The sequence below is a fragment of the Thunnus maccoyii genome, chromosome 5 (assembly GCF_910596095.1).
Source record: "Thunnus maccoyii chromosome 5, fThuMac1.1, whole genome shotgun sequence".
In the NCBI taxonomy this organism is placed as follows: Eukaryota; Metazoa; Chordata; class Actinopteri; order Scombriformes; family Scombridae; genus Thunnus; species Thunnus maccoyii.
In genome coordinates, this window is record NC_056537.1 from 27,271,335 (window position 1) to 27,298,341 (window position 27,007).

General features: G+C 39.8%; 2 protein-coding genes and 1 long non-coding RNA gene across 3 annotated transcripts; 2 read left to right on the forward strand and 1 right to left on the reverse strand.

The window, feature by feature from the left end:
- The first annotated feature begins 2,690 nt into the window (after nucleotides 1–2,690).
- On the forward strand, nucleotides 2,691–20,589 carry rspry1 (ring finger and SPRY domain containing 1). Its single transcript, XM_042411305.1, has 15 exons — nucleotides 2,691–3,229; nucleotides 3,689–4,314; nucleotides 7,665–7,717; nucleotides 9,602–9,714; nucleotides 11,728–11,854; nucleotides 12,708–12,766; nucleotides 14,398–14,464; nucleotides 14,978–15,109; nucleotides 15,276–15,391; nucleotides 15,559–15,702; nucleotides 15,809–15,920; nucleotides 16,223–16,325; nucleotides 16,495–16,647; nucleotides 17,761–17,865; nucleotides 18,068–20,589. Exons 2-15 carry the CDS (start codon nucleotides 3,917–3,919, stop codon nucleotides 18,162–18,164), a joined length of 1,779 nt encoding a protein of 592 aa, XP_042267239.1. The 5' UTR covers nucleotides 2,691–3,229; nucleotides 3,689–3,916; the 3' UTR covers nucleotides 18,165–20,589.
- Nucleotides 19,783–21,419, reverse strand: LOC121897049. The gene is made up of 2 exons (XR_006096173.1): nucleotides 21,252–21,419; nucleotides 19,783–20,098 (listed from the first exon to the last, which is right to left on the reverse strand). It is a non-coding gene; the product is annotated as an uncharacterized LOC121897049 (long non-coding RNA).
- LOC121897047 (ADP-ribosylation factor-like 2 binding protein) lies at nucleotides 21,044–25,997 on the forward strand. Its single transcript, XM_042411306.1, has 7 exons — nucleotides 21,044–21,154; nucleotides 21,426–21,495; nucleotides 22,377–22,438; nucleotides 23,048–23,154; nucleotides 24,462–24,547; nucleotides 24,800–24,896; nucleotides 25,019–25,997. Exons 1-7 carry the CDS (start codon nucleotides 21,064–21,066, stop codon nucleotides 25,115–25,117), a joined length of 612 nt encoding a protein of 203 aa, XP_042267240.1. The 5' UTR covers nucleotides 21,044–21,063; the 3' UTR covers nucleotides 25,118–25,997.
- The last annotated feature ends 1,010 nt before the right edge of the window (nucleotides 25,998–27,007 follow it).

Genomic DNA, 27,007 nt, shown 5'->3' on the forward strand with positions numbered 1-27,007 from the left:
CCCACAAAGCCAACGGAATGATCCCACCAATGTTTAGACACAATAATCTCAAGTAATTTACTCCATGACAAGTGAGTAAATTTCATCCACTGATGAAGACTGTGAAATGCGGTTGACAGCTCCGGAAAAAGCTGGTAAACACGAATATCTTGTAAACTACTAAAGCTGACGTCATGAGTTTAATGGTAACCATAGTAACCAGACTTCGAGCTTCTGGCTAACGAGACAACGACAAATCCAAGTCGAGACAACGCAGATCTGCATTTGAAGGTAATTATACTAAATTAATGACTGGGAGAAAGTGGCGTTTCATTCACAGTTTCAAGTCAGTGAAACGTGTCACCCAGACAGCTACAGAAAGGAATTTCTCTGTATATGTCACCATGTATGTCTTTTGAAGTAGATACCTTTGAAGTGGATATTCTTGTAGAAAGATCAGCTCTAAGTTAATATTTGGTACCCTTATGAAACTTTAAATGTGTTTGAAACATCAGAAACACTGAGCCTGTGAATTCTTCCTTAGAAAATGAATTCTACAATGTGAAATTGTCAAATCCTCACTAAATATTTTAATTCTCACCAAACACCTATGTGTCATAATTTGACTTTGATGTTGCAGATTTCAGAGGTGGAAGTGGAACCAGTAACCCCTCAAACATGACATTTTCCAAAGTTTTTAAGAAGAAGGAGATACTGAAGAAGTTTTTGTCTTGTTACATGTTGACACATTTGCATCCTTAACTTGAGAATGGGAAAACAAAATGAGATAGAGCCTCTGCATCTGTCAGTTTAACTATAGATACTTGCTACAAAGGAGCTCGGTTTTGTGTAAGCATGTATTAAAGCTGAGGTTTTTGAATTTCTTTTCATAGGTACTGCAATGATGTCATCCTCTCAACAACAGCAGGTAGAAAATACAAAAACATGCACCAATCCTGGAAACCCAGTTTTCACCTGCATGATGACTCCAGCAGTTAAAGATGTATTGTCAGCGCCATGGGCAAAGCCCCAGAATCTACTGTACAGGACCACCTCTGGAGAATATGGTCTTTACTCTCCAACCTTTGAAAGCTCACCATGTACTTTCCACCCTAAATCACAAAAATTCTCTGAAAACCTGGGCAAGAGTGGCATGTATCGTGACAACTCCTTCAATACAGCTATAGACCGAAGCAGAGTGCATGACTGTCCCAATTTACAGCACACTATTTAACTATTTGGATGACTTATGAATACCTATGAAATGTATGCACAACCTTCCTCTGTCAAATCTTGAAAAGTCTGCTGCTATATGCCCCCTGAGCTAAGACCCCTGATTGTATGATCACTCAAGTTTTTCATTACAGCATTAGATAGATCAGCAGGTCCGATTCACACAGCATATTGTGGATGCTTTTCATTTATCCAGTTCTTTCTTTAAAATAATAATGATGACTATACCATCACATATGTGACTGGGAGGCCAGAGGTCCACACTCTGAGATATTTGTTATGATTACATAAAAAAAGAATTATTGGCTGCCTTTAAAGGACCTGGACCATACATGGACTCGCCCCTCCCATCTTTATTCCCTGACCCGAAATACCTTGAGTTAGTGTTATTAAGTTAGTGTTGATAAATGTGACCTTTTTGATGACCAATAAACCGATTCTTTTTAACCTTTCAGTAGCGCAGTGCAGAGTCACCTGAGAAATGTAATGTCTTGTTTTTCTGGTTCTCTCATTGAATTTCCTCTTTATTAGCTGTAAGTTATAAAATAACAATTCCCAAAACAATATCACATTTTCTGTATCGTATTGTTCTGGCACATCACCAAAGCCTTATGGTTCTTGTATAGACCATAATATTCATTGCTATGACATCATGTATTTTATGGATACATTTTTAAATCAAATGGACATATTCTACTTGTATTGTTTATACACATGTCCTTACTGTTCAGCAGCACTTTTGGAAACTTCTTTGAATTGTGTTCATGAATTCTGAGAAAAGTCTGACTTCAGTGGATCAAGTTGCCTTTCGGCCATTCACATGCTTTTTTTTTTTTTTTTTTTTTAAGTGCTTTTGTTGTTCTTTTTTTATTGTATTTTATCCACATTACACAAGTGTATGGCATTTGATTAATGTGTTCATGCTGGTACTGTAACCTGATGTAGCCATTGTGTACAACTTAATAACCACAGTACAATTTCATCTATTGTATTTTACTGTTGTAGATTGTTACTTCTGTAAATCTTCTTTAAATCTCAAGTTGTATTTGTATTGACTGATTTCTTTGTGTTTTTCTTGTTATAGATATAGGTGTAGAAATATAACACACATTCAAGTGAGTTTTGTAGCCTAGTGTATGTTTATATATATGCACACACACACACACACACACACACACACACACACACACACACACACACACACACACATATATATATTTGGGGAGGGGGTTAATGCATAAGTAGCATTGTAATGTAAGAGACACAGCCCGATTTTCAGCAAAATTAGTACTTTCACTTTAGTACTTCTAAGTAAATTTAGCTGGTAATTCTATACTTTTATTTAAGTATGATTTTAAATGCAGGATTTTTACTTGTAATTACGTATTTTTACATTGTGGTATTGATAGGCTACTTTTACTTAAGTAAAGGATCTAAGTACTTCTTCCAAAACTGCAGGTCACATAATCTAATGGGTCACCAAATTTGGTGTAACACCTGCACTGCTGTAACATGCGGGAAAAAAGTCTTATCTTATCTTTTAACAAAGTCTTTCAAACTAATTTAGTACACAGACAGACAATGAAAGAGGGCAGGCAGGCAGAAAGGGGTTTTCACGCTATAAGAATAGGGAAGCTGCGGTTTTTACAGTATGTTGACGTTGTATTCAGCAGAAATCCTCCTCTTTGCTCCGTCAGCCTCTCAGCTGCCAGCGCTACGGAACTGAGCGAGCAGCTAGCGGTGAAGCGTCGTTAAAGTGTGTGTGAGGTGTTAGCTGACCGTGATATGAATGTGCTGGTTTAGGTGTGTTGTGAAATACAGGCAGGTCGTGTAAATGTACCCCTTAACTTCACTTGGCGTTTGAGTAGCACCCTTAGTTGTCTGTTACCGTGGTGAGCTAACTTGTGGAGTTTGACAGTGGAATCAGGGGAGCTAACCTGGCTAACAGCTAGCTGGTTAGCTGCCTGTTTTGTTAGCTACTCTGTTCTGGCGTGACTGCGTTTGAATGTTTTCTAACGTAAGTATTCATTTAAAGTTTAATCACTAACGAAATGATACATGTGAGTTTGTAAGACTTGGTTTTCATTTGCCAACGTTACAGTTGTTGCTTGGTGGGTGGCTAGCTTGCTAGCAGGCTAACTGAAGAGCTCTTGTTTGTCAACAATACTAATAATCATATAAGAAACGATGAGCTCATTGTTGATAGTTAACCTACAGCGTAACTTTAGTTAGAAAACAGATAGACATCGTATCGTAGCTACTTTTTAAAGAGATGAGCAAGTAAATGGCTGATGTTGATTTTCTCTTTAGTTTTCACAGTTTAATCTCTGACTGAATTGACACTGCTATCTCATGGGGTGTGTCACTTCAGCTAAGCTTTGCTGCTGGCAGAACATGATCAGTTGTGAAACAGCTAAATATACAGCTCTGACAGAGTTTCATTTTTTGTTTGCTGTTCTTTATGTTGCTTCCACAGCTCTGTAAGCCCTGGATGAAAGCTGGACCTGAACCTTGTGCTGTTAATGATGTTCAGAGATTTTCTCGTTGCATCACCTGACCCCTCCTGGTCCACTTAATCTGCTATATATATAAATTAGCCCAAACCCAATCCCACATCTCTGCTTGGCAACAGTATGATCATTTACACTGACCCCACCCAGCCCACTGGGACAAAACTCCCCCAAAACCAAGCTCTTCAAATGATATGATAGTAGCCGCCTGGATCACTTTCTGTGCCTGCAGGAGCCTTGCAAAGGTTCTGCTCTTCCTTTCCTCCTCAAACTCCCTTCCTCCATTCTGGGAGACCCTTGCCAGTGTGGTCACCGGCACTGGAACCATGGGTAACAGCTGTGTGTGCCGGGAGGATAGTGACTTGGAGGACCATCACCATGGGTCGTCAAGGGCGACCCGAGGACAAGCTAGGCGGGTGGATCACGGTACAAGCGTAGGTGTTGATGCAGGAGAGGCTCGTAGCAGTCGTCCCAGGGACCCGGTCAGACCGCCACGCAGAGGGCGAGGGCCCCATGAGCCACGACGGAAGAAACAGAATGTGGATGGCCTGGTGCTGGACACACTGGCCGTCATCAGGACACTTGTAGACAAGTAAGTCTAGTAATGATAATTATATGATATCCTGATCTCTATAATATAGTGATGAGGATGGGAGGAAGAGACTGACTGGTACAGTTTTTAAATTAATGTTTTCTTGGTAAGCCAGGGTCATGATTAAGAGCATCAGTCAGCCACATGGCCCAGGGAAAGTAATCAATGTTAACTAGTTTATCCTTGATAGATATTATTGATCAGTTTGCTGTTTATCTAGGTGTGTAGTAAACACACCTGAGGACACTTAATGTTGATGCTGTACTTCTTAGTCACACAGTAAGATATATTGGGATAGGTACAGTAGCAGTTTTGTCTACTGGAGCAGTGGTCAAACACCAGGATCACCCTCTAGAACGTAGCTGTCTATAAAACTTAAACTCAGCTAAACTCATGTCTGCCAGTATGAAAAAACCCCAAAGAGACTGATGTCTTTCAGCTGAAACATCACATGAGATTGATTTGCGGTCAAGATCACACAAAAATTAAATGAATGCTGTTAGAGATGCTCTTCATACTGTGCTATTTTGAAATGTTGATTGGGCTGGCTGGACTGCACCTGTCTAGCTGACAATGCCATCAAACTTCCCTGTCATCACTCGGCTCTGTCATTTTTTTTTACTGCAGGTAAACAATAATGAGGGGAAATAGCTTCACAAATCACACTACTTATTATGTCTTTACCTCATATTGTCTTTGTAGTCTTTAACTTAAGGTTGAATGTTTTCTTGTTATTGTAGCATAGACCTAAATTTGTTGTTTCTTTTTCAATGAAACCAGGATTTCTTGCTGTAACTGAAAGATAATATTAAAATTCACAATTGCAGATAATAAACAGAGTAAATTAGTAAATAGCCTGTTTTAAACATAGACATGTAAAGGCTACAACTCTGACAAAAATTTATCTTGGACCAAAGTGACAAAATAACAGACTTTTTTAACCTGAACATACAAAATACAACAAGCAGGACTGTTCATTCAACAGAACCTATTTTTCTTGTTAAAGGAGTTTTTTTTTTTTCCAAACTGTGCAGTGGGTGCCTGTTGTTTATTTTGGTGTTATACTATTTGAAATCTGAAAAAGCTTCCTGCCCTAAGCAACTGCTGCAGATATTTTATCTTTAACCTGTTGCATGAAATAGGGAAAAAAAGATGCACATCCAAAACGATCTTACTGGAGAAAACAGGAGACATCATGACAAAAAGTTATTTCGATGCCTGAGAAAAAGCTGATTGATCGAAACTTACAGCAACAGTAAATAAAGAAACACTGTGGGAGCAGTGCGAGGATTCTAGTTTTCAAGTGTGTCATCAAACAGAGAGAACCCTTTAGAGGACTTTGTGGAAGACAGTTCCTTTCTGTACAGTGTTTCCTCTCTTGGCACTGGGACGGCTCTCTGCAATGATGTAGCAAGAGTTATGTATTGTAGCTTGCACAGATGCTTTCATCCTTAACCTCGTCCTCCACTGTGCTGTCGTTTAGTGTGACCCTTTGGTGTTCTCACTGGTTGGCATTAAAAACAAAACGTGGTAAGGACAAATGTTGAGTGTAGCAGCATTCAAGAGATCTGTAATTGACACGAAAAATGGAAATATGAATGTAAAAATAGGCTCATGTAAATTATAGGCAGTGTAGTCTGTTGTGGTTGTAAGCCTGTCTTTGTAGTTCTTTTTAGTGGCAGCAGTAGGAGCAGCCTACCTAGTAATATGTGTATAGTTTCTCAGCCGACCTGAAAAGAGAGATCATGTTTTCTGGTCTCCTCTCCTTAAACCTGACCACCAAAGCGTCTCTTGTCTTCCAGCATATTCTGGGGTTGTGCTGACCCTTTTTTGGGTAGATTGTGTGTGTACAATCTACCATCGTAGCATGACAAGCTCTTGGATAAAACAGCTGCAGGTTGAAAAGTTAACCCAACATAGTTAATCAATAACTGCACTTTAAAGTTGAACTTCCGTATTTTTGGCAGTTGTGGTAACATCAATGCGGTGGAGAGGATAGCTGTAGTTCATTAATACTGAGGCATGCTAAAAATGCCGGGTTATTATATTTCCCACATGAAAGGGAGTAAGCGCTGGCAAAAAATCCTGACAAACGCTAACATCCCTCAGCTGCAACATTAGTCTGAACACAAGGAAAGTTACAAATTCCAGCTTTAAAGGCTTTTTTAATTCTTGATTATGAAATTATTTGTCTGTCATTCTAGTTTAGGTTATGACTGAATTAAGCAATTTAGTGTCCTAGTGTCCTTGTCTTGCTTGTTCTTGTATCTTCAGAAAAGGACAGCCAGTTTAAAAGAACATCCGATAGTAACATGCAATGAAATACAGTCATCCTCACAAAAAATATTACCTTTGTGAACTTATAATGTTGTATTTTTATTGATCAGAGAAGTGTTGATTCAAAATTAATTGTGACTATCTTGTTATTTAATAAGCAAAAACATCAAACATTTGGTTTCATCCTCTCAAATTTTACTGCTTTTCTCTGTTTTATAATATAAATGTAATATTTGGGAATTTTTAATGGTAGTTCAGGCAAAAAAAAGCATTTTGAACACACTTTGTATTATTATTTGACATTTGATAGTCTAAATGATTATTTCACTAATCAAAAAGGTAATCAATAGACTAATTAATATTAAGTGGAGTGCATTATATTCAGAAGCTGGTCCTGTTATTTAGCACACCATCTGTGTGTCAAGATACTAAAGTTTAACAGTTGCTGCAACATACTGCAAAAAATATCACTCCACTTAGCTGATGAATATGGCACATTCAATTTAGCAAAACCATAGTCTTATAAATATTCTCATCAGCCCCGTGTGAGACGTGCTTGTTCATTTCTAAGAATCTGTACACAGTGTCTTAACCCTTAGTCCAGTTTTCTTTATGTTGTGCGTGTGCAGTACAAACTAAATGTATTAGTGTGACTCAGATGAAATGGCTGTCAAAAAGGAAGCAGTTTTCAGCGTGGGACGGGCCATGACGAGCAACAGTACTAGCGTCAAAATTATACACTTGCTTTAACCTCTCCGAGAGACATTACTGTCCATGGCCATTACTGCAAACACAAAAGCACACATAGGCCTGAATCACTTGTTTATATTATTACAGATGCCTGATCACAGGGACAATAAACACTTAATGTTTTTGCTGGTTGATGGCTCTTACTGAAAGGCACCACCTCCATTTGTACAAAGCATGCACATAAATAAACACTCATATCATGTAGAACTGAGTTTGTGATATATAGCAATCAGGTAAGAGAAAAGCTGAGAAGGATATGAGAAACCCTCCTAAATAAACCAGGCTGCTTTCACATTCTGAACGAACTCTGTTTTGTTTTTCAGCGACCAAGAGCCCCCTTACTCCATGATCACTTTGCATGAGATGGCAGAGACAGGTAAGAAAAAAAGACACACATCTGTACAACGAGCATGGACATATCAGACAGCACTGTGTCCCAGTTGCCCAGAGTGACACCACTTTTTATAAAAGGGGTAAAGAATACACAAAAAAATGTGACATAATATAATGGACGAGCACTTGTCATGTGTTTTGAAATGTTCAGATCAGAGGGTATAAAATGGGAAAAGAGAGGAACATTAGCTCCACTTAGAAAAGGTCATTTGACAAGGTGGCTGATGTGGTCTCAACCAACAAAACCAGTTTTAGTCATGTGCACAACTCTAAAGACATGGAATATAGATGACTGTTTCTTTAGATTGACTGTAGCTGTAGAGTTAATATGTTTTGCAAAATATCCAGGGGACTCATGATTTCTACTGACAGCTGATGAGTTCCAGGCATTTTAACATCTCCAGTGGTTCGGTGCCTTCAGAATATGATGTCCCATTCCCCTCAGGCCGGTGTTGTTGTTGTGGAGAACTGCTGAGGCAGTGGTATTACAGTAGCATTGTAAGCAGCAGACACAGGCGCAGTCCTCGTCCTCTGTTCAGCAACTGTTTCTCCAGTTCGACTCACCATCCCAACTCGTCTGTTTAGAATATGTATGTGCAGTACATAACACCTCAGTATGTGGAATATGTGGTGTTAAATTACAAGTCTGGCAATTATTAAGAAGAGACCCCAAAATGTACCTCACACAAAGAAGATCGTTGTTTAGAATCAGGTGTGAAAGAGGCCGTTTATGTCAAACTGGAGAAAGCTTCACTGAACAGAGGAGGCCGGCTGCAACACCACCTGTCTCCTACTTAAAATGCTGCTGTCATACCACTGCCTCAGCATTTCTCCAGCACACCGCTCAGCGCAGCCTGAGAGGGGGACTGTGCATCACCTGGGGAAGGGACATAGTCATTACTTACACTGTAGACACTATGTGTTGTCAGCTGCTTTGCTACCCTGATCGTGTGAACTGTGTCTAAACAGGAGTCTTGGTTTGACAGTAACTGACAGCTCTGATTCCTATTTAAGGTTGTGTTTGTTTGAAGCTTCAGCTGAAGTTTGTGTGTGTTTTCAGTTTGTTGTATGTGTGCTTTCTTGTGCATATGGTGAATGAAACTCTCATGCTGTGTGTGAAAGTGCCTTGTGTCATGCACATATGGTGTTTGATGGTCACATGGCATGGTGTTGCGTGGCTTGAGAACAGCCAAGTTGGGTATTAGCTTGCAGATACTGAACCCTGAAGGTGGCCAAGCAGCAAGTCAGTCAGTCAACCAGTCGGTCACTTTCTGTTCGACATGTGATACGATGTTACATTATTCATGTTGGCTGGGTCTTTCATAAGTGATAGTGATAGTGTTTTTAACTGAGTCACCTAATGGACAGGAAGTGGTGGATGTTGTATTTATTCTGCCTCTGGTGCTCATAATCTAGAGTCTTCCAGTATCTGTCAGTATCAAGTCAAACTAGACTGATGCTAAAAGAAAAAATGAATGTGATGTAAAAGTATTATCCAGTCCAAAGCAACATCTGTGGCAATAAATAATGGAAAAGACTCAGTAGGGTTTTCCAAACACTGTTCTGACACAATTTGTTCTTTTCTTCAAATGGGGGGAAAAAAATCTCCACCTGTTGATATGTTTCTCTTGAAGGTACCACAAGTGTTTTTCCATGTGTAGTTTTTGTAAGAAAGACACAGACTTGAAGGAATTTAGGTTTTGAAATACACTTAAGGATAAAACCTTTATTATTTAGAGAGCAGGTAAGTAAAATGTTTTCCCACAATGCTTTATGCAACCAGGCAGAGACACACATTATATGTATCAGGCTTTATGGATTCAGTCAGTTGGATCTCAAGTCAATCTTTTCTCCTCTGCTCTCTCAGATGACGGTTGGCTGGAGGTCGTCCAGTCTCTGATTCGAGTGATCCCGTTGGACGATCCGCTTGGCCCTGCAGTGATCACCCTTCTACTGGACGAGTGTCCCCTGCCCACTAAGGTTAGAGGCTTATGTGTGTGTGTTTGAGACAAAGGGAGATTAATTTAGGGTAATACATTCACACTTACATGGTCTTTACTTGTGTGTGTTTTTAATTTTTTTAATTTTAAAACTGACCCAGCTACCCAACTAACCCAGAACTGTCTCCCCTTAGTTCCTGTCATATCTTCTCTGCTGCTATTCAATAAATGCATCAAATTTTCCCCCAAAAATGTTGTCCAAATGCAAAACACCTAAAGGAACTGGCTTGTAACTTAGTTACAAACTCAGTTATTATTAGACCTGTTTTTTTTGCTTTGTTTCTTTTCTTTTTTTATTATTGTTAGACCAGTTCAACTTACAGTAGGAACATAAGAACATAAGATGTGGACCTACAGGAATGGAGAGCAAACATAGCAGCAGTTTAGACCTGCAGATAAAACAAAATCACTAATGAATGTAAAACATTGTTGTGTCATACTAAACTTCAATAGATAAAAAATACTAATATAGAAATTCAGCCTATTCAGCACCAAAGACAGAGCTTAGTCAACCGTCACTACTTTCCTTTTACTGTTTTCTTTTGGCCTCTGCTCTCTACCCTCTCTCTCCCACCCCACCGCTTTTCCCCTGTGAACAAATAAAATATGTTAGAACCCCCTGCTTCCCTCTCTAAAGTAACCTGAGGACAGAGGACATGACGCTCTGCACAGTATGAACTCTGTACTCTTTCCAGCATTCAGCAAAAAATATGCTACACTCTTAACAAAACATATATTTGCCTCAAATGTACACACAAACAGTGTGGGATAAAACTGCACTTGTAACACTCCTTGCAGGTGGCGCAGATTTCATGCAGAAGCTAAGCTATTACTTTTCTTGTCTGTAGATAGAAACATCAACATGTTTACTTGTCTTGCCTATAAGTGGCACAGGCTGGGGTGGAACTGCAGGTCTGAAACTGCTGGCACTGTGACGCTGCAGCTGGATGATATCAGCTGAGCGCCTGGTTTCTGGTGCATCAGTGACACTGTGTCCCAGTCTGTTAATAAAGTAAATTTAATTTACTGGATGTGGTGTTCTCTCTCTAGCTGTCAGCTCCTAGAATCACATCTATCTCTTCCCACTAGCAAAGGCAATGTATTGTCTGTATTTTGTGCCCTTCACTGTACTGCTTTGTGTCTTGACCTACTTTGCAGCGTTCTCCATCACAATCATATGTGAATTTATAAAGATTGTGACTGAAGTAAGGGATAATCAACAAGTAGGTAGATCAGTGGTTCGCAGAGGCAAACCTGGTTCTTAAAAACCGCACAACTTAAAATGTACATCTACTAGTTGATTATCCCGCATTTTCATTTGCCAACAATATAAAATAAAAGCATTCTCAAATTTTTGTTCAAAGTTTTGCACTCAAAATTGAAAAGTTATGAAGCATGAGCTTACCGTTGTCATGACAACTTGCCACACTGTACTTGCCGCCAGCCTGAACCGAGGCTTAAAATTCACGTAAGGTGTCATTAAGCATAACCGCAGAGTATGTCTCCAAATCACTGTTCCTTTGTGTTTGGTAGAGAAAGTCTCTCAGTATACTAACTACCCATTTTGTTGCCTTTTTTGTATTAATCTCATCCTTCTCTTCCTCTATCATTTTAAGATCTTCAGGTTTCAGTTCCTTGTGCTGTTTTTTGCTTGGTTTTTATCTTTTCTTCTCCATTTCTTTTTCTTCTGCTGTGTCCCATTCTTCAAAACTTTATAACGAGTAAGCTTTGACAGCTGTGCTCTTTAATGTTGCTATGGTTACAGGTTGGGTAGGGGATGAATTTAAAACGGTGATTAAACTTGAGCTGAACTATAGGTGCAATACATGGTATTAACGCATACCTGCCAGCCAATCAGAAAAGAGTATTCACCCAGACCATGGTATAAAGTGTAATATTCAATCTCTTCTTCCTCCTTGAGCTTTGAATTGTTTTGTTGTCACTGCACATGTGTGTCCTTGATTAGAGTAACTGGTTCATATCCTCTCTCCAGGATGCTCTTCAGAAACTCTCTGACATGTTGAGTCTGAGTTCGGCTGTAGCACGACAGGATGCTCTGAACCCTGCTAAACACAGAAACACCACAGCTGTCCTAGGATGCCTGGCAGAGAAACTGGCTGGTACAGTCCACATTTACACACTTCTTTGTCTTTGGAATTTATCCTTTTGTTATTCTAATTGATGTAGCTTTGCTCCTGAATGTTTCCTTTGGCATGTTATTTGCTGACAATGAGCCTTGAAGGCACTATACTGCTACACTCAGTGGTTATAAGAGCTCAAAATCTTTGAGTTACTCAACTTGTAAGTTCTTAACATTAAAGTTCCTTCAATCCCTATTAACCCTTTCAGACAAGCCAAGATTAGCTCAGTTACTGAAGGTCTTTGGAATCAGTTAGCAGCTCCTCTCAAAGATAAAAACTTTTTTGTTGTCATTTTGTTATGAAACTCACAAAACAGCATCTGAGGACACAATGCAAGGTGAACACAGCGCCTACCTATCTCCTCACAATAAATTAATGTTGCCAGGAAACAAGTACAGTACCCATCAGCGAACATTTGTTGATGTTAAATATGGCAAACAGACTCACTTAGCAACTAGGTGTATTTAGCAGCTAAAGAGCCTGATATTTCCCTCAGGAGTTGGTGGAGACCAAAAATGAAAGAGCATGGATATTGGATTTACATATACCTGACTCCAAATGAATGACAATGTTGCTCTGTAACTGCTGCCAAGTAATAGTTCACCTCATCAACTAAAAAGTTGATATGTCAGTGTTGTGTTCACAACTTGTTTCCACTGCCCCCAAGTGGCCAAAAAAATCACTTATTCCAGGTTTAAAGACCTAAACGATTCACACTTGTTACTGTAAAGGATTAGACGCAAACACAGACAAGAACTGGAGGTTCTTATATTTCTAAAAGTTGTGTTTTAGCTAATATCAGCTCTCTGATTTATTCCTTTTATTTTTTAAGGACCAGCCAGTATTGGACTGTTGAGCCCTGGAACCCTGGAGTATCTTCTAGAGAGCCTGGTGAGCAAAGTACAGTCATGAAAAAGACATGAAAGTTAAACTCTAATATGATGGGTGTGCATTACATCATGCAAAGTGCAACTTAACCCAAAGTAACAAAATGTTTTTTGACATTTAACATTTTCTGGTGCATTGTGGTTGTTATTGGTGAAGTGACTGCTGTAATTATTCTGCTGTTATTCAAGATTCAAGAGACTTGCACAGGCACAGGGTACATGCACATTCTTCTGCTGTTCACTCAGTCAGGTTAAAAAAAAAGAAAACAAATTTACAATAAATTAAATTTGGACTAAATAAAGAGAGTAGCAAGGTCTGAGAGATATTACATTATTTGCAACAGTTATTTACAGAGCTTCTAATGAGGTACTGGAGCAGCAGTTGGAAGGATGTATTGCATATTAAAAGAAAAGAGATTGCACTGGCGAGGACATTGCACCACAGTGTCGCAGCATGTTATACCAGTATATAAATAAGAGCTTTGACTATATAAGCATAAATAAACAAGCAAGATGCTCGAGTGCCAGATGTAGGTTTTTGGATTTGTAGATTGAGGTTGGTGGTGATAGTAGGGAAGATCGGATGATATGTTGTCTCTATGTGTAAGTGCAGTGTTAAGGCATCAGTACGCTTTAAATGAGCGTAGAGTGGGAAGTCCAACTATGTTGCACTGCCAGGTTTGTGGAGGTATTTCAGTTCACTTTTAAATCACAGGCATGACGATGCTCATAAAGAGAGTGGCAGGATTTGTAGATAGTTGGGCAACTGTGCAGAACAAGGAGATTTTGTTTTTACCACTTTACTTCTATTACTACCACTCAAATTGTTCTATTATTAGATAAGAGCCTCACTGTCTTCTGGTTGAATCTATTTTGTTGTGCCTTGTCTGAGCTACGTCAGAGCAATTCAGCAACAAAAAATAACCAAATGTTGAAAGTTAATGTGAGCAAAATGAGTTCTGTGTGGCTAACTGTCGTGAAAAAATATTATGCAGCTGGTTCACAGGGAAATCCTTCCAGCATTGCCACCGTGCAGTTTCTTTTAACACGAAGCAGTTGCACTAAATGTGGAGGAGTTTGGACAGAAAGAACAAGAGGGAGTCAGAAAATATTTTTGTAGGTTACTTTAAATACATGAATGTCACTGACTTCTATGCCATGCTGGAGGTAACAGAAACATGTAGGTGAATGTTCTTGGTCGAGTTTATCCTTGATAAACAGTCAATAAAGTAAGTAGTTGTGAAACAGTCTACATGACTGTCTGTTGGTGTCTGTGCCAAACCGTTGCAAAAGTATCAACCACCTTTTATGTCAACTGAAATCTGTCTATGGAAGTATTCTCACTGTGAATTAACAATAGAGGACATCATTTTGAGACCATCTGGATGTTGTTTGTTAAAGGTGCAGGTACACAATTCTTATTTTCAGGAGATTATACACTAATTAAAACATACTTATGAATATTATATTTAATTTCTGCTCGGTCTGTTCCGCTAGATACCACTAAATTCTACACACTGCACCTTTAAGTGTTTGCATGAAAGTAAATGTTTGTCTGTGTCAGTTTAATAAAATGAAAAAGGGCTCAAACTGATGACCATTTATTTTGTGTCTTCTCTGTAAATCTTCCTCCAGAGCTCTGAGGCCCACCCCACCGTCATGCTGTTTGCTCTGATTGCCTTGGAGAAGTTCTCCCAAACCAGTAAGTTCACTCACTCACATCTGAAGACCAGTTCAGAATCAGAGATACATGATGAGACTGGTTGAAACTAGTGATTTCCTTACAAAGGAATACCAAAATAGGATCGAAAGTGACCTTATCAAAACAATGAGCAGAGATGCTGTCTGCTGTTTCCATGACAGCGGACCTTTCCAGTGTCACAAATTTTTACTTTTTACTACTTCCCTGAAGGTGGTTTGTTTGCACATGCACAAGAAATATTATTCTGTGAAGTAGAGACTGGGTGGGCTACTCTTCAGCAGTTTACAGTACCAGTCAAGTGTGTCCAAACTTGACTGGTATTGTATATCAGACCAATATGCTGATTGCAAAAACAACTTGGGACTTAACAAGTTCAGTCTTTGGAGACACCACTTGTCACTGGTTTCCATTTAGGTTTGTTGCTGTAACATTTCTCTACAATGTTATAAAACTGTCTTGTTGTGGTGTTTGTATAGTCATTCCCTCTCACACCTACCTTCTTCTTGACCTCAGGTGAGAACAAACTGACGGTGTCCGAGTCTTGTATCAGCAATCGACTCGCTGTTTTGGAGTCGTGGGCAGAGCATCCCGACTACCTGAAGAGGCAGGTCGGATTCTGCTCACAGTGGAGCCTTGACAACCTGTGTAAGTAGCCTGTGTTTAACGTATGGGTACGTGTAGGATGACATGCTGAAAAGAAAAGGTCTATTCCTTTTATAGCAGACAATCTCCATAATTAGGTATTTGTGTGTCTGTGTGAGTCACTGAAGACATAAATGTTGTAACGGTCCCTCTGATGTTCTCTGTTCAGTCCTAAAGGACGGTCGTCAATTCACCTACGAGAAGGTCAACCTCACTAATATCAACGCCATGCTCAACAGCAACGATGTCAGCGAGTACCTCAAGATCTCCCCCAGTGGACTAGAGGTCAGTCTGTGTGTTGTCTGAAATTAGTCACATGCACCACAATTCATAAATGTAATCTGTAGCAGCTCCACCTGACATTCAGGTTTCATTACCTTATAATCATTAGCCTTATACACATTTTCAATTCACATTTCACGTTTCTCTTCATTTTTTTTCCCCCTCCTCAGGCACGATGCGACGCCTCGTCCTTTGAGAGTGTGCGTTGTACATTCTGCGTGGATTCGGGTGTTTGGTACTACGAGGTGACGGTCATTACGTCAGGCGTGATGCAAATCGGATGGGCCACCAAGGACAGCAAGTTCCTCAATCATGTACTCATCTTGAGTGTCTCTACTGTTCAGACTTTCCTCATTCTGTCTCACTTGTTCTGCAGTCACATGATACAGCATTTCGTTTGTGTGAATGTGTGTGTTACAGGAGGGTTATGGGATTGGAGACGATGAGTACTCATGTGCGTATGATGGCTGCAGGCAGCTCATCTGGTACAACGCTCGCAGTAAACCTCACTCTCACCCCTGCTGGAAGGAGGGTATGTACTACTCAATAATGGACACACAGTTATGACTTAGGACTACTTTTTTAATCATACACTTTAAAGGAAGTTTGCAATTGTTGTCAGGAGAGGAGAGGGGGCACCACACTTTAAATGTCAGACTCATTTGTTTATAAATTGCTTTATTGTTTTCGGTGTCTCTGGAGTGTTTTTTAGATTTTAGCACCCACATGCTGCTGTCACTGCCAGCATTCAGGCCCTGATTCACCTCCTACATGGAGGAATAATAGTAATAATAGTGTGTCAAGGCTTCATTCTACTGCATGTGTCTTATTTAGGAGATGCCATCGGCTTCCTGCTGGACCTCAGCAAGAAGCAGATGATCTTCTATTTGAACGGACATCAGCTGCCACCAGAGAAACAGGTCTTCTCCTCGGCCACGTAAGTCCACACACGCAGTCACTTCCTGAATTTCTGTCGCTTCTTCCATGGTGTCTGTTCTGTGGCTTTTCCTTCTTGCTTCTGTATTTCATTTTCCCTCTTATTTCTTCTGCCCCTCCATCTGTTCCCAACTAATCACGTTTCTTTCCTTCATCTCTGTCTATGTCAGGTCCGGTTTCTTTGCGGCAGCCAGCTTTATGTCTTACCAGCAGTGTGAGTTTAACTTTGGGGCCAAGCCTTTCCGCCACCCACCTTCGGTCAAGTTCAGCACCTTCAACGACTTCGCTTCACTGCTGCCCAGTGAAAAGATCATCTTACCCAGGTAAGACGTGAAGCTGGTCCTCAGAGTGATTTTATGGCAGAACCTAAAATAGACTACACACTGAGAGTCTGGAGAACAGTATGTAATCTGTTCCCAACTGTCCCAGTGAATAATTTGTTTGCACACAGTGTTCAACAAGGACGTAGGCATGATACAAAATGACTCATCATGTGGGGTTGCTTCAGTGTAAATAAAGCCTTTTCATCACTTCATTAAATTGTTGGCTACATCAGAGCAGCTCTTCGGACTTTTTATTAGACTAGTTAAAGGTCTTTATTAAGACCAGTTAGACTTAGTGGTATGAACAAAGCAATTATTGTATTGGATCACAGTTCATGCTTTTAATGTGTCCAGCTTGTTTAACACAACCAAAAAAGTGCTTGAAAGAGTGTTTACTTGCTCAACAATTTGCAATTTACCTTGAGAATATGATGAGGGCAAACTAGGGGTAGAATATTGTAATAAGTAACAAATTAAAATATTATTATTTAATCAAATGGGTAGATAACCCACAGCTTTATGGTACATTATTAGTAGTAGTAGTAGTTTATTTAAGATGGAAATTGGACACAAAATTATGACATGTAAGCATCTTAATAAAATGTCCTGATGCACCAACACATATAGTTAAACCTACATTTGACAGTTTCTGTTACATTTAAACCTTGTGATTTTCATTTGTTCTGTGGAGCAAACATACTTTTATATGAGTGAACCTCATGGAGTCAAGTTGTCAGAGCTTTGCTTTACTGCAGTCAAGTTGTTTTTCTAAAAATTGATTTTATGTTTATAGAATTAAGAAGCCAATGTAATAAGTGTGCAGAAAAGACTTTTCTTGTAAACAAAGTTTGTTGGCCATTTATGGGAAATTGCTTTTCTTGGTGCATTATCATCACCTGTAGATCAGTGTGAAACCATTGACAGGCTTGTGTACACATCTGTAAAAATAGTGCTCCATAGAGCAAGTAGTGGTCAAGAACCCCAGAGCACCTTTAAGTATGGACTCTCTTCAGTGCATTATATAATTTTCTTTACAAGATGTCAATCTGCAGTGCTTCAATTAATGTCTGTACATAAAAGCACAATTTATCTGTGTTTGTGTGTGTTTTCCAGACACCGGCGTCTGGCCTTACTAAAACAGGTTAGCATCCGAGACAACTGCTGCACGCTGTGTTGTGACGTCATGGCTGACACAGAGCTGCGGCCCTGTGGACATGGGTATGTGTGCATCTAGTGTGAAGAAATAAATCCCACATTATTCTGACTGTTAAAATAACGATGTTGTCGGTCAATAGATAGAAGATAAAAGATCTTTGAGAGAAACTTGTTTTTATGTTATAAGAGATTTTGCTCTGTCAAGCATTCTCTTTGGATGGATAATACATTCTTGCTTTATGTTTTTCCTCCCATCTTCTTCTAGTGGTATGTGTATGGAGTGTGCCTTACAGTTAGAGACGTGCCCCCTGTGCCGCCAAGACATCCAGACCCGCGTCAGACTCATTGCACATGTCTCCTGACACACTTCCTGCCCCTTCTCCAGTAAGGAGAGACACACAAGCCCTACAGCCTCCTCCTCTAATCCCCTCTCGCCCAGCAGGGCTGCGAGGACGGTGCCACAGTCTTGTGATAATACCAGATCTCAGAGTTCTGGTCAGAGGAGGCGACGATGGAGGGGTAAAGAGCAGAAAGAGAGGAGATGAGAGGAGGGGAATCAAACCACAGCTGGATCATCGAGAGCTTTTCCTCATTTACTTACATCTCCTCTTTTGTATTCTTCTGACAACTCACTGCAGAAGCTGGGCCAAGAATCATCAACTTTCTTCTACCAGTGTGTTTTTCAGACAAGAAGAGCAGAAGTGAGAAGCAGAAACTATTTAACCACATTACAGACAGAACCAACTTCTCATCTGAAAGCCCTTGTGTAGAGTTATCAGACCTCCTTTCAGATACGAGGATCCCACTGCGCTTTCAGTTCAGAGGCTACTACTATTTAATCCCACCATTGTCATGCACACATCTGCAGATCTGAAAGGGGCTGGGTAGCAGGAAAGAGCACAGCCTGTAGTACAGTATTAAACCCAAGGTACAGATAAATTTGAGATGTATCTCACTTTGATATTTTTAGGTGTAGATATGCGATTTATGTTGTTCCTGAGGTAGCATTTTCATTGTCTTTGCTCAATGTTGTACCAACACCTATGCTTTGGTCACTGTCTGTGCTGATTGATCGCTTCCTGGAAGGGATTTCAATCAGAAAAAGACACCCTTTGGGTGAAATTTTGCTCTTGGTGTCAATTTGAAGCCACTTAAAGGTGTCAGAAAGCTAAAAAAAAATTGCAGGATTATATCTAGAGCTGAGTTTTCTGATTCAGTTTACATAAACAAATGTTAAAGATAAAATCAAATCATGACAGAGAAAATTAATGACAAGTCTTGTTTTACAACAAACTTAATACTTGAATCAGTATTGAGAACTAAGTGATTTTCAGCAAGGTCAGCCCTGCTGCTTCTTGTGCTTTATTTAAAGTCTTTGCTCAGACTTGGATTTTCCTTCAGTCTCAGTCATGTATGTATCAACCAAAGCAAATAAAACATGCGAGGATGAAAATTTACAGAATGTTCATCTGTACCTTAAATCACATACTTTTTCCCCAATTAGTGTTGTGCATAAGCTTGAAGAGCCAGTGAGGGAAAAGTATACAATTGAATTGGGATTGCATAATTGGTTCTAACAATTTAGCAAACCTTATAATGCGGGTCCACCATGAGTTAGGCTGGTTTGGAGGCAGCATAAGTAAATATGTCTTAATTTTTGTTTGTGGTGACAAACTTGTGCGTCTGTATTAAGATGGCAACTTTCGATCCACAAGATGTGATTGAACTTTTTGTTATAGATCATGGTGAGTGCTGATGTGTTGTGGCGTGGACATACAACACATTTTGTTGATGGACATTGTTGTATCATCTGATCAGTAAATTTTTTAAACAAATGTGAAATGTTAAAGTGAATCTTGTTTTTCCTCTATATCAGTTTACTAAATATCCCAGGGTCCTTCTCAGGATGATGTTGTCCTGGGTCTGATTGGGCAGTGAAATACTTGACACAAATTAGCAAAGAAACTACCCATCGCACAGTGGGATTAAATGTGTATTTATGATTCACTTGCTACAAATCACAGCACTCTTAGTGGGATTACTTGCGTACAGAACTAACAGGAAGTGTACTGTAGCGTCCAGGTTTCCAGTAAGTGAGACTGGTCCAGACTGAGTAAGGTGTGGTTTCCCTCGTCCTGCTTTATATAACAACAATAGCACATATCTGCTTTCATTTTGCCTTTTCTCCATCTTTCTCCCTCTGTCTTCATGACAACCTTCATGGACCTTCTGTTGTTTTGTCCATCCTTTACTTGAAGCATCTCTGGGTTGACTGAATATATTTGTATTTCGGACACTGGTGACGAAATGAACATACAAAAGATTGTGATTCAAGAAAAAATCTATTCATACAACTTAAAAAACTTAAAGACAGTTAACATTATAACACTGAATGATTTTGAATTTATTTTAGATCAAATTGTTTATGAAAGAAACCCAGAAGAGTTCCTACTCCACCAAATTGCATGAACTGGATCTGTAAAATCATTCAGACCATACTGGAATGATTTCTGAAGATAACATGCGTCCCTCAGTATGACAAAAGGCTGGTTTGGTCACTGTTTGCTACCTTGTATTTCCTGGAGCACCTTATACATGCAGGTGAGAGAAATTATGAGATGTCTCTATGGCTAGAGATGAAGTTCAGGATTGTAAAGAATAAGTTTTGTGAGTTGTATTTAAAACATCTATCAAGGAATTTTGCCCCAGAGTTCCCAAAGATGTGATTTATTAAAGAATTGTTGTTTCCCGGATTGTGATATTTGTAATAAATGTATGTTCATGTGATTCTTGTATGACTGGGTGGTGATTATTTACACCTTATTCAATCACATAACACTTAATGCGTTATATTTCTCATGATGCTTTAGGAAAGCACTGATATGTGACACTGACATTATTTTTAGAGAAACTTGGACTATTTAAACAAGCATAAGTAGACAAAATGTGTAGATAGACATACATTCTTGAAGTAATGGTTGATTATTACTACAGTAAATATCTGAATTAGTGATGAATAGTGACAGTTGAGTCTATAGATGATTTAAACTTGTATTTAATTGAAACATTCTGTGGCACAGAAGCTATGGTTTCTTGTGGGATTGCTCTTATTCTTCTGAGTTTTGCCTGCGGAAGGTCAGTAAAAAGGAAATATTGTTGATATACAAAGTATTACGCCCATTTCCCTGGCCCAATGTGTTCTTCTATGGGAGCCAACGTGCACAGCTTTTATTCTGCCGGACGTGACGCCAAGGCGCACACATGGTCGCCGTTTCCTTGGTAACAGCATTACGTTCGCTATTTACCATCCACGTTCACGTTTATTCAAACAACATGGACATCCAAGAACGAAGTAAGCAAATATAATTAATTTAAATATTTGTGCATCTTAAGGAAAATATAAAATAACACTTTAAGTTTTGGAAAAATGCGAGATATCGCCAACAAACCTTGACAGCTCTTGTTCATTTACGCGTGTTTAGCTAACGTTAGCAGCCAGCTAACGACCGTTGAGATGAAACGTCAACGATGCGTTTGTTGTAGAAGTTGCTGCTTTTGTCTATAACAGCAGACATTGTAAAAAACATCAGTATTCAGAGGTCGCCTCTCCCTTCTTTCTTCAGATATCCGGAGCTGTGGAGAGAACATCGTGGAAATGGTTGACATGGACGAGGAAAACTTTGCTATTTCCAGGTAGGCTTAAAGCCGATGTTTCGGTTTAACGAGTGACCGTGTTAACTGGTGACTTTGAGCCGAAGGCGTCCGTGGTTGCTCGTAGTGACGACAGCTGTTGAAAACACGAAGAGAACACTTAGGTGTCCTTTTAAAAGCCTTAAATTATCTTAAATTGAATGTTCAACCCAGTGTATATTCATCTGGTCCTTTTTGTTTTACATTATGTAAATGAAATGGTGTCGCCAACAAGAAACGCTGAATCTCGTTGCAGTATCCCACACAAATTAAATTGACCAGGTAGGCTGGTCAAACACACAATCTGTACACGGTATCTAGCCACAAAATGTACATATTGTGTGTAGGCCTACACAGTGACAAAGCAGCTTAATTTGTTGAATATGAGCCACTTTCTGATTGAAGATAACAATAAAACTCAAAGATTTGCTGCAGCTGCACACTGCCCTGTTTCCCATATGAGAAACGTTAAAGGTGAGTGCTTCTTGCTTAGCACAATTTAACTTACATAAATGGTTAGTATTATGACTTTTAAGAACTGAGCTATGTGTTAAGCTTTGTGCTTCAATCTCTGTCTGTGCATGTCTGAGTCCAAGATGTAGAGAAAGCAGAATTAATACATAGCGACATTAAATTACTGCATATTTCCTATAGCTTATAATATATACGGCAACTCTGATAGAGCAGGCGCTGTGTTAGCCTTACTACAGGTGTCAGACTGTTTGTGGTGCTGTTTATGAACAGCCTTTGAGTTGTCAGGTTAAAACCAATCCTACTGTGGCTCTGTGTTAATCTAAATACACTGCTTACTGCAGTTGTGACTCCAAATCATTGATTCTACCTTTAAGTGATCTGATCTTCATCTCTTATTTTTCTTTTTCCAGTTCCTCAGCGGCAGACACAGCTTTTGATGCAGTTATTGGCTGCATAGAGGACATCATTATGGGTAGGAATATTAATGAAACTACTCTTTTTTCCAATTATGTTTATACAGAACTTCTTTTCAGCCTCTATAAATAGTTTCAATCATGCTGTTTCTCAGCAACCTGACAGTGAGAAGCATCATTGTCATGTACTATAAAAACACACCAATGATACATAGAGAAAGTTGGTGTTGTGAGGAAAGATGCACACAGCAACAAGACACACACACACACACTCACGCACACAAACTTTTCTCCAGGTCTGCTGATTCTTATACAAACCACTTACTTTTAGATTGTGGTAACTCTGTTGTCCGACAAGTTTGTGTGCTTAGAAAAAGACTGACAGAGTCACTAAATCTAAAAAAGTTTCCCTAAAATGAAGGCCGCTGTGTCTTTTTGTTGTTGTTGTTCTTGTTTGTTTGTTCTCTGAGAGCAATGTCAACAACCTGTAGACTTTAGGAAAAAATACTCAATGAAAAAATATATCCAAGAGGTGATAATTAGAAGACCTAAGATGTACTCATGCTACATGTTCATGCTGAAAAACTCAACTCAACAAATCTCCAGTGTTTGACCAATAAACAGATCAAGAAGTGTGATGTTCTATGTGTCCATAACTTTTGTTTTAGAGGAGGAGTTCCAGCAGCTTCAGCAGAGCTTCATGGAGAAACACTACCTGGAGTTTGACGACTCTGACGAGAACAAGCTGAGCTACACGGCCATTTTCAATGAATATGTGAGTTGTTGGACTTCTCACTTTGGTCCCACAGCCGTCTTTACAGAATATGACAGTTATACACCGATCAGCCAAAACATTAAAGCCACTTAGAGGCGAAGGTGCCTCTAAGTGGTAGGTGCCATTTTATCACGTTAAAATGGCACCTGTCAAGGGGTGGGATATATTAGGCAGCAAGTTAACAGTCAGCTCTTGAAGTTGATGTGTTGGAAACATGAAAAATGGACAAGTGTAAGGATCTGAGTGACTATGAAAAGGGCCAAATTGTGATCGTTAGATGACTGGGTCAGAGCATCTCCAAAACGGCAGGTCTTATGGAGTGATCCCAGTATTCAATGGTCAGTACCTACCAAAAGTGGTTAAAGGAATGACCACTGGTTAACAGGCGACAGGGCCATGGGCGCTCAAAGCTCACTGATGCACGTGGGGAGTGAAGGCTACACAGTGCATTGCAGCTTAGTGCATTGCAGCTTACTGCATATGGAGGCTGCGTAGCCATAGACTGATCAGAGTGCCCATGCTGACTACTGTCCACTGCTGAAAGCGCCTGCAATGGGCATGTGAGCGTCAGAACTGAACCATGGAGCAATGGAAGAAAGTGGCCTTGTCTAATGAATCACGTTTTCTTTTACATCATATGGACAGCCGGGTGCATGTGCATCGTTTGCCTGGGGAAGAGATGGCACCATGATGCACTATGGGATGAAGGAAAGCTGGCAGAGGCAGTGTGATGATCTCGGCAATGTTCTGCTGGGAAACCTTGGCTCCTGGCGTTCATGTGGATGTTACTTGGACATGTACCACCTACCTTAACATTGCTGCAGACCAGGTACACCCCTTCATGGCAACAGTATTCCCTGATGGCAGTGGCCTCTTTCAGCAGGATAATGCACCCTGCCACACTGCAAAAATTGTTCAGGAATGGTTTGAGGAACATCACAAAGAGCTCAAAATGTTGCCTTGGCCTCCAAATTCCCCAGATCTTAATCCAATAGGGCATCTGTGGGATGTGCTGGAAAAACAGGTCAGATCCATGGAGGCCCCACCTGGCAACTTACAGGACTTAAAGGATCTGCTGCTAACGTCTTGGTGCGAGATACCAGAAGACACCTTCAGAGGTCTTTTGGAGTCCTGCATTGACGGGTCAGAGCTGTTTTAATGGCAGGAGGGGGACCTACACAATATTAGGCAGGTGGTTTTAATGTTATGGCTGATTGGTGTATAACCTTATCATTTCAATAATATGCAATATTCAAGGAGGTAAACTAAAGACCATAATCATACTTACACCTGTGGATGTTGTGCAGGTTGACCTACTAGAGAAACACCTGGAGCAGCAGCTGATGAGGAGGATCCCCGGCTTCAACATGAACACCTTCATAGAGCTGCTCATGTAAGATGTCACAATGCCAGCCCTGAAGATATTTTATTCTGCCTGTCTTGCAGTGGTTATTTCCTTTCCCCTACAGCCATTTTAGTTGAACTGGTGACACAAAATAATGTCATTGAAAGCAACCAGTCAGCTTATATAGTCGTTCCTTTAATGCACCTGTTCCACATAAGAAGTCATGTTTTGCATTAGGCCACTAGGTGGCACACAAGCACATTGCAAATGTGATGCAGCATGTTTCTCCTCCATCTGCAGGCAACACAAAGAGGAGGTACCGGGTGACATCTTTGACATGCTGCTGACGTTCACCGACTTCATGGCCTTCAAGGAGATGTTTCTGGAATACAGAGCTGTGAGTGGTCTGCATGCTTGAAAAGATCTTTAAACTCCCACCTCTCTGAGAATGAAGTATGAAGTGTTTGCGTGTGTGAAGTACTTTGCTTTAATACCAGCTGTATAAATCTGTATTTCCAGGAGAAGGAGGGCCGAGGTCTGGATCTGAGCCAGGGACTAGTGGTCACCTCTCTGATCCCCACAGGCTCCAAACACACCGGCTCCACTGAGTTGCAGTGACACTCACACAGTCGAAAAGTCCAATTCTTGAATTGCCTCTTTCTCCACATGTTCATGTAAAATTTTGCCCACAGGCCTGCAGAAGCTTGTCAGTTTGTGGTTAGTGAGTTTTTTACTCTGCTGGATGCACACCCCGTGAATTTACAGTATGCAGAAATCACAAATCCATACATGTGTTCCTCTGTGTTTGCATGTGGTGGGTGCTCAAGAGCCTCACCGTGGTTAAAGAGTGAAGACGGATGGTTTTGCCTTCTTTCTGCTCTCCAAACATTGCACTAGACATAATGACTACTTGAAATAGTCAAATTTCTAAACCTGGAATTTACAGGTCATTTACGTCACATTCATCCTCTTATTGACGTATGATTTCATTACGATTCAGCATTTATTCATTCTGCCTGGTTGGGGAGTAGAAACCCAAACACTGGTGCTGGTACAAGACTGGTGTTTGTGTTTTTCAGATCATCCTACTGGTCCACATGTGTGTAACATGCATCGACAAATCAGTAAGCAGGAGAGGAAAGCCGTTAGAAATGATTGAACATATGATTTTGCTCTTTTATCATAAGGAAGGAAAAGAGCAGAACTAATGTATTTGTTTGACGTTACACCTGAAGTTTTAAATTATTTGATTCGTTTTGAAAACTCATTAGAGTTTTGTGCCTGTGAAAGTGATTTTTAACGTGTGTGTGTGTGTATAGTGATTGTGTGTATGTGTGTGTGAGATCTGTAGTTGTCAGTAAAATGTCAAAATGTTTTCTACTTGTCTTAACATAACAGTTTAAATTGTAAAAGTATATTTATGTCACTGGTGAAATATTGTTGAAGTCAAATTTGTTAGTAAAAAGAAATTTTCAAATAAACAAGTAAAAGTCTCGAATCACCAAGTGCTTTATTTGAACAAGTGCATGGTCGAGCCCTGCTATTCACCACAGGATTTTACTAGTATTCAAATTTCTGGTACAAAAAGATGCAACATATTTCATAAAGGCACATACAGCAGGAGTTAAGCAGTGTGAGACACTAGTGGAACAATATTTGAATCATCATGGGAGTCACATCCTGCAGAAACCTTGCATCAGGAACAGCGTCACGTTTTATTACAACTGCACATTTTTCCATCCACAACCTTATTTATCAGTTTATCATCAGTGCTTTGGGTCGGCCTTTGAGGAATGTATGTGAGCACATGACTGCACATGACTTTACCTGCATGTTCAGAGGAAATCAATCTACAAAACACAAATACCAAGCAAACAGTTATCCTTGATCTGTTCCTGTAAGCCTGTCAGATGAGCATGGCTGAGGAGATTCTGACAGTACGTATGTCTGTCTGTAGCTAGACAACACAGGAGTCAAGCATGTTATCAGGTGGACTTGCATTGGTGCAGGCCCGCCAGTACAGTAACCGACCGCAACAAAAACCACACTCTGTAAACAAGAAGTGCTAAACAAACTAATAGATACATTTTTTCACATTTGTCCCTCGGAGACAAACACATCTCTTTGGAGTCCACTGTAGAAGAAATTACTTATATCAAAGTCTTTGGTCAGGCTGTCAAGTTTTGAGTAAGACAAGTTCTTGTAAGCTGGATCTTGTCTTTTCCTGTTCCCCCAGGAGCAGAAATGTCAGAGTTTTACACTGTAAATATGATCTTTACATCAAAGACTAACCAAGGACACATCATGTTTACTTTCCCTGTTATGATGCCAAAATCCAGAAATAATACCATTCATGCCTCAAAGTTAGCAATTATTACAGCATTTGTCCCCATCGATTCTACTCTGGTAATTTTAGCTACATCCTGTTGCCTCAGTTTGAAATAATTATTCTGTTTGAAATCTATTTTTATTCAGAAGTGTTTTACGCTGCAGTTTACAGCATTAATT